Consider the following 17,372-nt stretch of genomic DNA (forward strand, 5'->3'; position numbering starts at 1 on the left):
TACTTTTATTTTTTCACATTGAGACACAGATACAAGTACTATGCAGAAAAAATTAATTGAACAAATTAGAGTCAAAGCTATCCAAGCAACCAGTGTATTTCACACAAATTATACTCCAGTCAAAAAGAAAGAAGAAAACAATACAAAATTAGACTTGCAAAACTTAACAAAACTATTCAACAAGTAAGAAGAGTAAACTTAGGTACAGAAGACGTCATGAGAAAAGTTCACAAGATTAAAACTATAGAACATGGAACTTTTACAGAATGGCAAATACATACGCTTATTCTTAGAACACATAATTTTTCAACTGTGTCCTTCAGGTACCTAAAACTGACTGAACTACACTTAAGTGTTTGCAAAGGAAAATATCGAGACCTTTAATTTTAAACCGTGTTTTTGAACAAGGATGCGATGAACGAGTTCTTGCACATTCATAAAAAAATTTACCTCTACAGGCTTAATTTCTCCAAATGGTGATCCAGTCACTATTTCATGAAAATTAAGAGACCAAAAACAGTATTAGATCAAGTTTGAAGAAACTAAACAAATTCATTGACCCATCTTAAATGCATTGTGTGATCCTCTAAGCTTAATAAAGAGATCTTTGTCCTCAAGAAAGTATGTTTTATTCACCTAGCAAGATTGATAGCAGACCAAAACTAAACCTATGGTGTCCTCCTTAAATTTTGATTCAACCAAATCTGTTCAGCTTTCTTGGGATAATTAAAAAGACTCCCGCAAAAATTACTGCTGATTAGTCACTTTAAGTTCTGTACTATGAAAATTACATGGATAGTAGATTTTCCTTTCTTGTCATTTTTACAGCTTTTCAAAATTACCTTAAAAATGCAGATTATGTAAAGGGCATGAAACAAGCACTTACAAAGGACATGCCTACTACTTTTGAGGTTCTAGGACAGGAGCCGTATTTCAAATTCCGAAAGAAAAATTATCTCGTCAGGTTCAGAAGACTATTATATTCTTCATCTCCTGAATCAGCTTTAAAAGCTCAAATGAATGAATTTCCTTAAACATTACTTTTGTAAAGATACAGCTAGAGTTGAAATCAACTCATTAAATCATTGAGCTAAGAGTGTCCTGTCAATTCATGAAGAGGTATTGAAACAGTCCTGTTGAAGAGCAGCAACAATATGGGGACCCTCACCGTTATCTATCACTGTCTGTTACAACGGATAAGACTGTTACAAGCCACCCAATACTTAGATATACAGGACAACAATGCTCAAACTTGGAACTAAAGAAGTTCCAATCGAGCGAGCCATTTCTGACAACAGCCATTTAACTGGGGTGAACCGCACAAGGTGTACCAGAAGCGTACAAACAAGGATTCATAAGAAAACCCTTGAACTAAGCTATTAAATGCTCTCCAAGCTTTCAGGTTAATAAAAGTAATTCAGTACCTCCGTAATCTTCAGGATGAAAATGCTTGATGTTTAATAAGATTGTAGAAAGTACCATCTTTCTTTGATATTAATTCATCGTAATTTCCGACCTCAACAATTTGCCCTTGATCCAGAACAGCTATTTGATCTAAAAAACCAAAAAAATACTATGAGGGATGTTACTTTTCAAAATAACAATTTGCAGTAGACATAAGTGTGATATGAAAATGGTAGAACTACATATATCAATTGAGAACTGTAGATTGCAAGATTTTAAAACATACTGAAAAAAGAGAGTTGCCCCTGAAAATGAATCTTTAAGGCCCAAATGCATTTTTTGTGTTTATTAAAAATTTGAATTACAATTTAAGATTAAATTAATTTCAGCCAATGGTTGATCAGAAGTACCAAATTTCCTAAAATGAACCCACTTCAACTCGTGAACGTTTTTTCCGGTTTGTTTTGAAAATTGTATATACAATTCAACCTAAAGTATATGCAAATTTTTGTGAAAATAATTCATTCAAAAACTTATATCCCCCCCCACTATTTTATCAAGGAAAATTTGGCAGCGTTTGAATGTTCATACAGCATTTTCCCTTGGCAAGCAGTACAGCACTAGTAAACTGAATCAGGGATTTCTTTTTTTCATCCTTCTTATTTTTAGCAGCAAGACATAATTTTCTCTTTTTTACCAAACTTCGAGACTCCCATCTACTTATCATGCTTAGTGATCTTTAAGAAATGGCAAAAAAGATTTTGAAGTAATTGACCGACATTATCCATGCACAAATAATTTAATAGATTCTAGTGCATCATAAAACAATTGACAACTTACCTGCATGTTTTATTGTCGATAAACGATGAGCAATTGTCATGACTGTGCGATTCAGGGTAATTTTTTCTAAGGCTTCTTGGACTAGATACTCGCTTTCTGCATCAAGCGCACTGAAAAATTACAAATGATTACAATTAGTCCCAAAAAAAACAACAAGCTTCAACTCCATCGGTAAAAATTACATGAATATTAGGAAAATACTTGGGGGTCAATGATAATATGATGAATATATGAAATATTACTTCACTGAGGCTTTGCAATTTGTAACTAACTAATACAACTTCAGAACAAAGACGTAATTTGATGTAAAGGAGTCACTTCAAGGTCACAACTTCAAGTGAAACTCAAACTGGATGGTGTCGCAGTTTTTCAATTAAAAATCAACAAAATAACAAATGCTGCATAACCTACATCTTCACTGTTGTACTTTCCTCATCATGTTTAATTAGTAGAAGCACTCTTGTTTTTTGTTTTTATCTGAGGAACTGTGTCATATGATGTAAACCATTTCAAGTTTAGTGAAGAGTTGTGAAACCGAGGTTCCACACCTGTACCACATTATGTCTTTGCTGAAGTACACATTTGGAAGCAAAAAGCTAAGATGTGCTCAAATTTCTTGCTTCAATTTTGAAGTTAAGAGAGAAATTCAGACGTTCTCAATACACTCATCATGATTTTAGGGGAATTTTCTTCACATAACACATCTTCTTTTTGCTCTGGAAAAAATTTAAAACAAACCCATTATTCATGTCTTCATATCTCTTAGATAGAGGTCAAATCTAGTTTAGATCACACAAAGATTTTGGCAATGGATGAAGACATTTGAGGAATTTGTCTTTTAAAGGCTGTGGGGTTGGCTTCAACAACCTGTATTGGTTTGATCAGTAGCGACTGTGCTCTTGCATTTCTCCCGTAAGATAAAAGAATAATGATCATCACATACAAAAGAGTATTTATCTGATGGAGTGGGCCAAGTATTCAAAATTGAAATGGTTCAACCACCTTATAAAATTAATTTTCCTATAAACCCACCTTGTAGCTTCATCCAGGACAATGATTCTTGGATTCTGAAACAAACAAAATAAAAAATTGATATAATTTACAGGGAATGACTAATCATACATAAAGGTACAAAAATACGAACTTGCTTTTCTTAAGTAATTACTTATCAGCAGTCAGTGACTGCATGGATGTTCAGAAATGATGAATACATTTTTTTAAAGAAAAGAAGAAAAATTAAATAATGGAAAAAAATAAGAATGAAAAACTATACTTCAAATGGTTTGGAAAGTGTAAAAAACTGCAGGTGCATATCATGAAAAATCATGCAGAAGTAGGAATTTGATAATAAATGTATAGTACTATAAAATAGTAAATATATGGATATATTAAATGTATGGATGAATACATGAACAAGATTTTTCTTCAGGTATTACTTCTTTCAACTGAGATTGCAGGGCACGTATCGATGTCTAAAAGGCAAAACTGCGTATCACCATTGCGCTGTTTCAACATTTCCGCTTCAGTTATACTTTTTCGAGGAGAAACATGCCAAATTCATGGCTTGAAACCTATTGAGAATATATTTTACTGACAGAGAGGAAAAATTAAAAGGTATTTTTAGTTATCAAGAAATTATGTTGACTAGTTTTCCAAAAAAAAATAAAGTATGACAGGAAGTCTACAACGTAGCAAACGGAGACACATAGTCCCGCACTCAAGCCATCGATAAGAGAAGCTCAAATTGAAGCATTAATACAAATGGGTTATTTTTGCATTGCGCACCTTAATGAGCGCCCGGGCGATTGCAATGCGCTGTTTTTGACCACCAGACAACATGATGCCCCGCTCACCAACACGGGTCTCGAAGTTTTCAGGAAGATCGTTCATGATGAAGTTATAGGCATTCGCCTCTTTGGTTGCTTGGATGAGCTGTTCCTCAGATACAGATTCAGGCTTGTTAGCACCATAAAGAATATTTTCTCGGACAGTTCCAGAGAACAAAACCGGCTCCTGAAAACACATTTTAACTACAGTTCAGTCAACTTCTATGAAAAGAAAAATCAAACTCTGCCTGTACTCAAGACATTAAATGGTCACCTCTAGCGACACTGGATCACCTCCTCTTAAAACATTGGATTCCTTGGATTCAATTTTGGAGGACAAATTAAAACAAAGGATTGTTTGATAGGAATAATAAGGGGAGTCAGAACTCATTTTTGGTTGAAAACAAATTTTTTCAAGTTGTTTTCTGATCAAATTCAAAATATCCTCAGCTGTTCTTCAAGAATGGGTTTTTCAAAATATGATCATTATTGAATAGGTTATGCAACGTTTTGTGACACACGGAGTGATGAACTCCCTCTATTTATTCAAATTTTCAAACAGGTGTTTCTCAAAACGATGTTTTTTGACAATCAGGTAGATTTTGCTAAGGATCTACGCGGATGAATTCTTGAAAACATTTTTTTCGTCTTTTTCTTGGCCTTAATCTCTAACTACAAATTATTCTTCGAAAAGAGAAAAAAGAGTTTGAAGGCCTCACTTACTTCTTATTTCTTTTTTTTTTCGTTCTTTTTTTTAAAAAATTCATGAAAATTTCGATTTTCAGAATTTTTAGGAAAGCTCAAGTCAAAGCTAATTTTTTAAAAAAAAAAAATCAAACAAAAACATGTTTTTACAAATTCGTCCAGTAGAGCCCTGAAAAGTGTGCCTACTTGGTGAAGAAAAGGACTCATGACTCTTTTGAAGTAAGAAACTGAAATTTAAGAAAAAAGGAGGAAGGAGCAAGTAAAAATAATTCCTGATGCTAGAACTTACTTGACTAACAGTGCCAATAATACTGCGTAGATAACAAGGATCATACAGTTTGACTTCTGTGCCATCCAATAGAATTTGACCCTCCAGCGGATCATACAACCTTAACAGCAAATAGGCTAGAGTACTTTTTCCTGACCCACTGGACCCAACGATTGCGGTAATACTTGATGAAGGAACGTGTAACGACAAATTTTTGCAGATAAACGAATTTTCTCGACTTGGGTACGCGAAAGTCACATTTTTGAAGATGATATCGCCGTGTGGGGCAACAGCAGGAACGAGACCTCCTAGAAAAAGGAAATGCATAATAAACTCATGATACATTATGTTGTTTTAGAAAAAGGGGCTTTTATAATGTAACTCTACACATCATATCTTCTATTTAGGATCAAAATTAAGATGACTGGAAGGGGGTTTAAATTACTTTGTAGCCCTCTATTTCCAGGGCCAGTTATTTTTAAAAACAATTATCTCTTGCAAAGACAAAGTTCAAAAAAGCATGTAAATAGTAGGTCATAGTCTCACAGCGAGTTTCATAGTTTTAGATTTAAATACAATTTAAACAAATCCTCATTTAGACCAGATGGTAGGATTTGAAAAAAAAAACTAGAAATTCAAAGGATTGAATTAAAAGAAGTTGAGAAATTGAATTGTATTAATTACCAGAGATAGGGATAGCTGGTTTGCGATCAGTGAGTTCCCATAACCTTGCACTTGCTCCGAGTCCTCGATTCAACTCAGAGTAAAAACTTGTCAAACCACCCATGGAAACACCAATGTAAGCTGCGTACAGGAGAAAAGCAGAGAGACCACCAACTGTGATGCTATTGTCGGCCACTAACCCTCCTCCATAGTAAAGAACTGAAATAATTATGGCATTTCCACCTAATCCTGTCTGAAAAAGGGAAGAGGTTGGTTGAAAAAATGCTAAAAAGTTCTCATTTGGAAAAAATATTCTGTGAACAGAGCAAAAACATCATGGAAGTTATCAAGAAATTACGTGGACCAATTTTAAAAGAAGAGAAAGTATGATAGAAAGTCTGCAATGTTGCAGACTGAGATATGTGGTTTCGCGCTTTGGTCATCGATAAGTGTATAACAAGGGTTTCCTGCAGCTTAAATTCATCGGTCAGCGATACATAAATTTGCACAGGGTGCTCCTCACTGATATATAACTTAGGTGTAAAAAAGAAACCATGGTACGCATTGACTTCAATAATATCATATACATCATATCAATGGTGTAAGTCTGCAATCACATATCTCCTTTGCGGTGTCTAAAAATCTCCGCCACTATGTTATTTTTAAATGAGAACAAATTGACATCATTCCTTTATGTTTTTGCAGAATTTTCTTCGCACAGAGAAGAAAAATCATGACAGTTTCAAAGAATTGCCATTGAGTAGTTTTCCGTTTAAAAAATAAAGTATGCCAGAAAATCTGCGACGTCGCAAACCGAGTTATGTGATTGCCGACTTACACCGTCGATGTATATCAAATATATCAATAATGTCGTACTTGATGGTTTTTGAAGGACACTATCTTCACTGAAATATGATTTGGAAATTTGACATTTGAGGGAATTTTACCGTTTCCTGCTTTTATGGAATGAAACCACATAAACATGATTACATTATATTTCCCTATGGGTCAATTTTTAACGATTTTTCTGCTGCTTATTCAACCTTATTAGGTGCAAGTTGTCACGATACAATCCTGCTCTTGGATTAAAGTAAGATTACCATTCCATAAAACACTCCTTTGGCTACAGACTCTTTTTCTGCTAGTTCTAAAACAGTGGCCATTTTGCTGTTATAGTAGGACATTTCTTTTTCTTCTTGACTGAATGTTTTCACAGTTCTAATGTTGCTTATTCGTTCTTCAGCAACTTGAGTTGCGTCAGCAAGGGAATCCTGAAAAAATATATTAAATTTCAATCAGAGAGGTTCCAAATAAAAGAATTTTATACAATGAATATCTTTTTGAGAAGTATTTTTAAAAAGTGAATTTGAGATCAACATGAAAAATACACGTGTCAACAGACATAGCTAGAGACGATTTCCTGACTTTCCCATATTTTTCCTCGCCAAAATAGCCAAAATTCCCGAAATTTTCACATTGAAAATTTACGAGCTTAGCTTAGAAGTAAAATGAAAAGTGTTTGTAATCATTTTCACTAGAAATAACAGAAACATGTGAGCATTTTTTCTTCAGGTATTGACCATTCAATCAATTTAAATTTCAATCCTTGTTGAAAATTATTCTGCGTATGGTTCAGGGCGGTGAACTCCAAGCCAGACTGAGGCTCAGTTTGATTGTGAGGACAGCGCTGCTGGTTTTTTTTTTCGGTTTTTTCAGATATCAAGATTTTTCAAAATTTCCGCCCTTTTCATCGGAGTTCCTGACTTTTCCCTGATCAAATTCTCTGACAATTCCCGATTTTCCAGACCTATAGAGACCCTTAAATACTTGTTTTCAGGATGCAAGATAGATAGAAAAAAAACAGGCCTTCCTGTTGGGAGAGGCCACCAAAATGCAAGTTGATTCATATACAAGTGAGGTCAGGTATGAGTTTTTTATATATTTGGTCAACTTTTGATTTTCATAAAATGTGTGTAGATTCCCTACAAACATAGGGGCATAACTATACTTGGCAATAAACCCATTTGTCCGTACAATTTATTGCTTTTCCGGGCTCATCACATTGCGTAGTTAAGTCCTTTTGTCAGCTGGACAAAAAATTCATTGTACATGGTAAGATGTGTTCAAGTTTGACTCCCATGACTAACTTTTTTTGTTTTTCTTTTCGGGGTGACAGACGAAAAGTCACTCATTTCAATCATCAGATATTGCCTCAATGTAGATTTATACACATTTGCCAACCCTTAAACTTTTTTCCTTACCTGAACAGCTTTGGTAATTTTTCTCACAAAACGACCATAAATTATTGCTACACCAACAATGGGTGGTACAACAGTTAAACTAACTAGCGCCAAGGAAGGTGACATGTAAAACTGGAAACAGATGATAAGAATTGCCTTGATTAATGGATTACAATGAAAAAGACACTAAAATGCATCAAAATTAAGTTTGTATGATATTTTATGGATGAAGTTTTCATAATATAAAGAAAAGGAAATACACCGGAAGGATTTTAAAGCTTTCTTAAATTTAGATCATGGAAAAAAAAAATGATTTATTCTTTCATCGTAAAAGCTATACTGAAAATAGAGACAGACAAAATTTGTTTTTAAAAGTATATAATTGATTAGGTAAAATACTACAGAAATACTACAACTAGTAAATACTAGCTTTATCTAGAGTGAATAATCTCATAGTGCAGTTGCAAGAGCACTTTCGTTGATATTCTGAGCAAGAAATACATGACTGGAAATTCTTCAAGTTCCTACTGCAGACCTCTACTTTAAAATGTCATTTTATAAGAGGACGCTGAGTTTTGTCTGATCACTTACCATCATTGAGACACCTGAAACAACCATGATACCAGACCGAAGGCCATCAGATATATTCATTGTTACCGACTGTCCTACAAGGGATGTATCAGCTGAAAGCCTGTTAATCAGCTCGCCCGTTCGATGTTTATCAAAGAAAGCTGTCTCTTGGGATAAAATTGACTTGAATACATTCTTTCGAATTCTCGTGGTTATCCGATTACCTGAAATGATGATAAAGATTCCAGGTTAACTTTCACAGAATACATACAAACACTCCTGCTTGAAAAAAAGATATAAAACACAGAAAACTTGAGAAATGTGAATATGATGCTGTTTCTTTCTGTTTGTTTTTTTCGTGTTATGTAATTGATGAAATTCCATTCAGAAATCAGTTGCCTCACATAAAAATTGATTAAATTGAATGATATATCAACTTATTCACAAAACTTTCTAATATTTTACTATTCTTAATGTGAAGGACTATCTGAAATTTACCAAAAAAGACATGAAATATAGGGGTTAACACTTCATCAAATGCAATTTTGATAATTGATCACTCTCCATGGATGAAGCAAAACATTTTCAAAATTCAAAAGGGTGACAAGGTACTAGTAAAACGCTTAGAAAACAAGACACATAAATATGAAACCAGATATACGAAATCTGGATGTCTTAACTTTAAAATAATAGATTTTTTGATTTGTAACTTGCCTGTCATATTCATGAGATAAACCCTTCCAAAATTGCAAGTGGCACCTAACACAAACACTCCTATAAGTATGGCACAAACAAAATTTAGATTATCTTTCATTTTTTCCGAGTCAGAGGTGTAAATGATATCGATCACCTTTCCTAGAGAGAACGGCACAGCCATAGTAACAGTGCTCGATACCAGAAGAAGACAAATGGCCCCTGAAAAAAATAAATTAAGATTAATTAGCAAAGCTAGGAAACATATGCATACAAATTATCATTAATACACAAAAAAAGAAAAAATAAACAGGAAATAAAATTTATTGATTCAATACGAAAAAAAGAAAAAAAAAACTTGGTCATTTAAAATTATTCGACGTTTTTATTTTTATTTTCTCTTCTTCTTCTCCTGGGAGAAACTGTCCTAGGATTGTCTTGTATTCTTCTTGGGATTTTTCAATATTAATGGACTCTAGCTCCTCTTAAAGTTGCAATAAATTATTCAAATTTTTAAAAAAATTCAACATATAATTTTAAGAAATGGCAATGTTACATATGAAACAGCTGAAAAGCAATTCAGTTCCTTGTATTTAATACATTTAAAGGATAGAGGGTTGAAATAAATGTAACCATAACAACAATTATTCAGTTTATGGACTGTTATGGCTCTATCGAGCAAATAATTCTAGAGGCTTTGGCTTAAATAAGCTTGACTTTCTGAGGCAACTTTGAATAGAGGATTTAGCTACCACACACACACACAGAGTTTATATAATTAAAGACTAAGGAAAGATATCTCAGGGGATAGATAATTTCCTTAAATTTAAAGGAATTATGTGATGTGGAGCATGGCTTAAGAATGAATCGGAAATAATGTAAAAACCTGTACAATGAAATAAAGTCTGCAAAATGTTGACAGCATTTGTGGTCCAGACCACAATTATGAGTGCTGCTTTTGGAATAATAAACTGTGAGTAATTTTTTGCCTATCCTTAGATAAAAATTCAATATTTACCTATCTACCTTCTAAATACATTTGAAAAGAAAAAAATTATCTTTACAAGGGTGTCGATTGTGACATCATTAATTATGTCTCATCATTAATTTTCTTAGTTATTGTTTCATTCTTGAATTAATAGATATTTATCTACTACTTGTCTTGATCAATATTTCTAAAAATAACAAGCCTTAGACGATAAAATTTAATTTAAATCAAAGTAGGTACCCAAGTGTCTTATGTAAATTCTTTTTATGTTATTCATTTCTCATGATAAAAATTATTGCTTTCATGTTTTTTTAGACAATCCTCATGTTATTGACTCTCTTCATCCAGAAATTCCTAGTGGTCTGTTAGATGCCTTAGTGGAACACATTTATACGGACACCTTGACGCCTTCTCTGGCAAACAATACCGAAATGCTTCAGCCAAAATCAGAGGAAGTTTCAATGAAACCGTCAATGGAGTTTTTAGGAGATGACACACAGCACATGAGCCAAAATGAGACTGCGGAAGAAAAAAATCCACCATTGATGGCATTTAGGAAAGACACTTTAGCCTCCATTAACTCCAACTCCAATGAAAAGGAAAATTTTACATTGGTAAGAAGTGAAAAATTTAAACCATTGAAGCAAAGGGTTGGGAAAGAGGTTCCCAAACAGAATTCAAACAAAACTTTAGGGAACAACGAGTCGAAAATTTCAATGGGCGGGAGTGGAGAGGCTTCTGGAAAATTTTCAAGAAATACTCTGCATGAAAGTTGGTCAGAGAAGTTTCAGGGTGGCTTCGGAAATTTTGGAAAGAGTAGTTTCAAATATCCAGGGATGAATCCTTTAAGCAATGTTAAAGAAAAGCAAAAGAAAGACCTTGTGGAGGGTTTAGAAGATATGGAGAGAGAAATTTTGGAATTAAAGATACTAAACAAAGCGAAAAAATTTGAAAAGGAGGGAGGAAATGGAGTTACCCAACAGAGCTTTAAGGGTCTTTCACAATTGGGGCAAGCTCTTCAAATATTAGCACAATTGATGCAGTCCTCTTGGTATTTTTCCAAATCTAAATCTGCAATGACAAATGCTACAGATGATACAAGCAAATTGAAAGCAAAAAATGATGAGCCAGCACTTATTCTTCAAGAATCGGTGAACTTGGATGAATTTCCCAACAGTTCGAAGACCATAAGTCGCTTTGATGTAGATTCATCAGACAATGGGAACTGGTTTGAACATCTCTTTAAGAGTTTATTATTTTTTAAAGAGAATAGTAGCAATCCTGAAAAAGACGATTCTGAAAATTCTGTCATAACTAACAAAAAAATGGAGGAGTTCCAAAACTATTTATTGTACCATAAGATTCCTCACTTTGTGAATGCTTTTTGGAATCAAGGTGTTTCCACTCCGAATTCCACGAATCAATCCAGTAAATTAACACAAGACCACTTGGACTATCTTCATTCAAACAGTTCACATCAACCAAGTGAATCAATTGTGAAGAGACAAACTGAACTTATAAAAAAAGAAAATCCTGAGAGAGGTAACAAAATACGTACTATAATAGTGGCTTTCAGTAAATTTGAAAAATCAAACTCACCTCCTCTAATAACATCATGGATCGTAAATGATACGGATGCAAGATGGAAAAGTACAAAAATTTCACTTGGCTCAAATGTTGAGGATAACGGACACAGAGATTCACAAAACTTGTTACACACAAGATGGTTGAAGCAGCAAAACAAGACAAAATCTTCGAAAAACATTACTGAAATTCCAAAACAAGATGAAATAACTTGTATCATTCCCCGACAGAATACATCTACTTTTTATTGTGACTTTCCTATGCTGGTCAGCACAAGACCCAAATCAAATTTTGGCAAATTTTTCAATAAGAAGAATAAGAGGAGAAAAATGAAATCTTGCAAATCAACAACACATTTGTGTTCCTGTAAAACAACAACACATTTACAGGTGTGCAAATCGACTACAACTGTGCCTTGTACAATACCAAACTTGGGAAACAGTTCCTCCCTGCACGATGTACCTTCACAGCTCTTAATAACAGATATTCCTACAACGCGATATGAAATAGAACATAGGACAAACCATGAACAAAGCGAAAATAAAAGGCTCTATGATGAGCAAATAGATAACATTTTGAAGGATATTAGTACAAATATGTGCCTTCCGAACATGATTAATAAATTGGTCGAGCTGGTCAACCAAAGCAGGACCAATTCATCACAAACAGCGCATCATATGGTTACCAATGAGAGCAATAGCGAAGATTATGTTTGCGACCACAATAAGATGAATAGCAACAATTTTACAGGATCTGCAACAAGACTTAAAAACAATGAATCTATGAAGCAAAAGGTGAAAGAAAGTCGATCTGTAGTCAGAGATAAAAACTCAAGATTACAGTTTTTAAAGCATGATTACTACGACAAACATTCACACCCGTCAATCCCTCAAAGATCTTTATTAGAGGATGATAAAAACAGAGATTTGTCAAATTTAATATTTCTGATAGGAATCAAAAGAGCCAAAGAAAGAGGGGAAAATGCAAAATTACAAAAAAGGTATTTTGACATGGCATATATTAGATCCCAAGTATAGGATAAAAATTTTTTAGCAACACAAACGATTAAAGTCAGCAAGAGCAAAGAGTTTTTTCCTTAGAATTAAGTATGGTTGTTACCGTTGTTTCTGAACATTTGCGTTGTTGAATTTTCTTCACAGAGAGGAGTTTCAGAACAGTAACGATCAGATTTTTGTGGACCAAATTTGATTTATTCTGCTAATCATATAGTTGCTCGGCGTGTACCTACACCAAGTTGTGCATTTTGTACTTAAACCACTCCTCATATTAACGAGGCTCATTTTCTATCTTCTTTGCTATGCCTTTGATACAAATGTATTTAAGAGAATCTTCAGCACTTAGGAGAACCATTCAATAGTCAATCGATTAATTGATAATTTCTTGATTCCAGAACAGTTCTAAATAATTTCCAAGCATCACATGATGCTAAGGTACGTCAGGTATTTTTCCACAAAATTTGACCGATAAACACTTTGAAATAACTCCGAAACTTCATTCCGACTGAAAAATGCTAATCGTTTGGCTATTCGATTGGCAATTTTCACTCAGTGCATACTTTTAAAGCTAATTAAAACTATTCCTGTGTCAATTTTGTGTACACATACCTGAGAGCATAATGTGATACTTGAAAGCGTTGCCTACGAGAATGGAGAGGCTGTAACTAGTCAGTTTTGTGACGTCAAGCTAGTAGATATTTACCAAAAACAACAAGCGTCTCCAGGTGATCGGTGCATCGATGAGTAAGGCAGTTGCTGCATGGACCAATCAGAGTGGCCCTTGATCGGCCGAAGTTGCGTGAGCATTGAGTTTGAATCTGAGTGGAGTAACGATTTTGGGTATTGAGCTTTTATTTCCTTGATTATCAGACAATGTCATAAATGGATTAAATAGTTTTTTGAAGTGAAATTTCATCCTCTTTCAAAAAGGTTCTTATGAATTTTTGCATCAGATCAACCCCCGAGAAGCTATCCGCACGCGTCAGGTGTTCTCCTGTAAAAACACATGTTAAACCGCAGCAGAGTTTCATCTACTAGCATGACGGCACAGGATTGTAGTTACGGCCTCTCCATTCTAGTAGGCAATGTTGAAAGCTCTTGAAAAAGTCCTAGAGGACTATACTGAAGAGCCGTTTTGCTAAGCAAATTTTGCTGCAGGCATCTTTCATAATTTTCGCCTTTAAAAATAAAGAAGACATAGATACATACCGCAAAGTTTCCATTTCTCTGGCTTTGCAAGGGCTAACAAGCGCTTAATATCTGATGAAGAAAATTTTGGAGTACTCTGAGAAGAATAGATGCCCTGACTTCCTGGACTCTTCGAACTAGATAGCCGTTTCATACAAACAGAGACGCTCTTCTTCTCCAGGAGAAAACATCTTGCATTTGGTAGAGAATGGACAGAAACGCTATTCCCCATGATAAAGTGTGCTAAGCGAGCATTAACAGGTACATTGGAATGTGTTGACGAATATAATTTCCATGGATTGTTGAGGTTTCGCGATAGTACAGTTATGAATTTATCGGTAAATAATTTCATATTAATTGCTGCACTCATGATTGAGAGTTGGGATTATACGAACAAAACAATGAAACGTTACAGAAGTTGAATGGAGAGAAAGTGAACCGAATCCATATTCAAATATGAATCAGAAGGACCATTCATTCAGTTTAGAATGCTTTTGCTCAAATTTTGAAACACAGCTATTATGAAAATAAAACAATCCTACTAAACCAACAATACTACTAGTAAAATAGCACTTTTGTTTTGATTTAAATTGCATCATGTAATTTTGGATAGAACTGAGAACGGAGAATCTACTTTCACTATCATCACCTTGATCATCACGATAAGAGAAGATTGTGAGGTTAGGATGGTTTATTATGTAAATAAATACATCGCTCCAAATTGCCAACAAAAATTTCTTGGGACGAATTAGATTTCAAAACTTGGTATTTGGCCAGATCAAAAACAAGAAGCAAAATGCAAATTTATTCTATTAAAATGAACTAACCTTGAATGAAACCTTTTGAGAAATTTTTTTTTATAGAATTTGCCGCAAGAATGTCCAAAATTTAAATTCTACTCTATGCAGCAAATGTCGATGAGTGTGTTTGGTTGCCCACGCTGCATTCAATGGAACTTGTACTTGAGTTTTCAGAGCGCGATTTTTAAATTGACGCACCCAGTGTCCTGCTTCCGCAACGCTTAAAAAAAAAAAATTCTCTCCGGTTGATCACTGGTAGAACAATATTCTTTCAGTCTGAAACGTGTACAACTCAACTGTTTCTCCCTAAAGGTAAAGCTTAGGGTGATTTGGTATTAACGGGAATAGTAGTGTTGGCAGTTTCATTCATGAATCGTGAGAGAATACAATATCAAGAATAGTACATAATACTATGTATTATAGTACATTATATTTATTACTAGTACATATTACTATGAAACTGAAAAGTTTTTAAACGCTCGAAACGCTTGGAGCAAGTTCAGGATAAAAATCCCAATCTTCAACCAACAGAGAACTTAATAAAAAATGTATCACTCATTCAACGAGGTAGGTAACTCCCACGGTGATAATTGAACCGTAATTTTCCCTGAGCTTGATTTTTTTCCGAGTTGTCTGAAAAACATTCTGATACAACTAACTTTTTATGAAGCGCCCAACAGAAGGAGAAATCTGGTGCAAAGAGGACGAAAGAGCCGCACCCTCTTCTGTCTGATATGGTGAACCAGGATCTGGACCCTCTTAATTCCTACAGCTGGGATCCTTTTGAGACAGATCTTCAATCAACGACACAGATGAAGGGGAAAAACATAAAGAGAAACAACGCGGTAAAAAAATTCGAGAAAAGGTCTAAAGAGGAACGAAGAAAGAAAACTCATAATTTAGACTTCCTCGACTTTTTGTTGAGTAAATCCATGTTTAGGGAATCCAGAAATTTTATTGGGAGGCTTTGATACGAAATATTCAATTAAAAATTGTCAAATCTGGCTTTGAAGTAGTCTGGTGACATCTTATTGGTAGTGATGATTTGGCAAGATTAAGGGTGGTTGATTTTAAAAGTTTTCATGATTCTTACCCATCGGTGACTGAACAATTGATGAACCTGTCTGACCTATGTGGTGTTCAGTTCAATGCTAAGATAATTTTGGAGACAAGTTTTAAAACTCTTAAAATTCTGATTGACACGATGATCAAAACTCGTCACTGTGACGACTGCATGTCATCAAAGAGTGAAAAATATGCGCGAAATATATTTGTCAAAGTGCAGACTTGTTAGATGCACACCTCACAAGAATTTGAAGGCTTCATGTGTGTCATGAGAAAGTCCCAGCCTGAAACTTAAAAGTACCTACTAATCTTGGATTGTTTCTCAACCTTAACATAATTGTTTCACATTTGACAGGTGGAAATTCAAAACCCAGTGAGCACCATCAGGTGTTGCTAAGATTGTGCTGTAGGTGTGCTGTGCTCATTCAAAATGCAGTGACCCAAGAATAACGATTCTTGATGAGAAAATGAGGTCAAAACTTGGAGAAGATTTCTTAAGAAAAAGTCCATCAAGCAGAGGTGTTTAGGTATTTTTAAATTGAGGAACGCTTTGCACAGTCTGAGCAATAACTGATCGCACTTAAGCACCTGGTTTTGTACTTCCACTCATCATAAGTCTTTGAATGCTAATCTTTTTGCAGTTAAAAAGATACAAATTCCTTTTGAGGAAAAATGAACGCTTCGGATACTCGGTTGATTCCACGTCAATGCTACACTCATTTCAGTATAACTTCTGAGAACCATGAGCTACTTTGAGGCTGCAAAATTGTGAAGTGGAGTGACTTGATCAACCTTAGTTCTTTCGAGTTTCCCTCTTGAGTGAGAGTGGTTGGTTCAACCTCAGCAATGATATAAGCAACTGTAATTGTGTTCTTTGCAAAACATTAATGTTAATCTTAGGGGTATTTGTGAATTTGTACATACAATCAGTTAGCGAGTGTGTTAATTTTTGAAAATCCACACATTTTACCAAGTCATACACTTCTACCGATTTTAACATTGCAAAAGTTAAGCGACTTTCTTGCTGTTCGATGGAGGAATCTGCTTTGCATTTTCATGCCTCCCTGATATGTACTTCAACAGACGAATCTAAAAAATTGTTGCTGTTGTTTGCCTGTAGGGACAAGGAAAAGTTGAAGCAATCACAGTGATACTGATAAATCAATGGTGAAACTAACAAAAAATGTATTGCACTTAGTGACATTCCAGATTTATTGTTACATTTTACTTTTTTGAGGGAAAGTTGAATGTATTTATCAGCAATGAAACTAGAAAAATGCATATCTAAGGTGTGGAATTTTTAAAGTCTTTGCTCCTATTTAATTTCTTATAAGGAGACTGAACCATTATCATGGCTTGAAATTTCCATAAAATATTTTTGAAATATAGAGGAAGAACCACTAAAGTTTCAAAGAAATTGTATTTAATGGTTTTCCACATAGAAATAATCGTAAGATAGGAAGTCTGCAAACCGAGAAATGCGTTTCTGCAGTTGCACCATTGTTATGCTAAAAGGAACTAT

General features: G+C 34.4%; 2 protein-coding genes across 2 annotated transcripts; one reads left to right on the forward strand and one right to left on the reverse strand.

Moving 5' to 3' along the window:
- Positions 1-71: 71 nt before the first annotated feature.
- Positions 72-14,650, reverse strand: LOC109035314 (ATP-binding cassette sub-family B member 10, mitochondrial). Its single transcript, XM_019048896.2, has 11 exons — positions 14,007-14,650; positions 9,231-9,431; positions 8,538-8,740; positions 7,968-8,078; positions 6,807-6,977; positions 5,728-5,959; positions 5,065-5,351; positions 4,030-4,257; positions 3,277-3,311; positions 2,245-2,354; positions 72-1,554 (listed from the first exon to the last, which is right to left on the reverse strand). Exons 1-11 carry the CDS (start codon positions 14,353-14,355, stop codon positions 1,436-1,438), a joined length of 2,046 nt encoding a protein of 681 aa, XP_018904441.1. The 5' UTR covers positions 14,356-14,650; the 3' UTR covers positions 72-1,435.
- LOC109035313 (uncharacterized) lies at positions 9,439-13,994 on the forward strand. Its single transcript, XM_019048895.2, has 2 exons — positions 9,439-10,182; positions 10,513-13,994. The coding sequence occupies exons 1-2, from the start codon at positions 10,122-10,124 to the stop codon at positions 12,816-12,818; spliced, it is 2,367 nt and encodes a 788-aa protein (XP_018904440.2). The 5' UTR covers positions 9,439-10,121; the 3' UTR covers positions 12,819-13,994.
- Positions 14,651-17,372: the final 2,722 nt, after the last annotated feature.

This window comes from Bemisia tabaci, chromosome 7, assembly GCF_918797505.1.
Source record: "Bemisia tabaci chromosome 7, PGI_BMITA_v3".
In the NCBI taxonomy this organism is placed as follows: Eukaryota; Metazoa; Arthropoda; class Insecta; order Hemiptera; family Aleyrodidae; genus Bemisia; species Bemisia tabaci.

Bases quoted from the DNA above. Each gene is read 5' to 3' on its own strand.
- LOC109035314 (XM_019048896.2), bottom strand. From the start codon at position 14,355: ATGAGTGCAGCAATTAATATGAAATTATTTACCGATAAATTCATAACT. The intron at 8,079-8,537 runs GTAAGTGATCAG...ATCTGTTTCCAG, and splicing joins TTTCAGGTGTCTCAATGATG to TTTTACATGTCACCTTCCTT. The intron at 3,312-4,029 runs GTGCGCAATGCA...TGTTTGTTTCAG, and splicing joins TCGCCCGGGCGCTCATTAAG to AATCCAAGAATCATTGTCCT.
- LOC109035313 (XM_019048895.2), top strand. From the start codon at position 10,122: ATGTTGACAGCATTTGTGGTCCAGACCACAATTATGAGTGCTGCTTTT. The intron at 10,183-10,512 runs GTGAGTAATTTT...ATGTTTTTTTAG, and splicing joins TGCTTTTGGAATAATAAACT to ACAATCCTCATGTTATTGAC.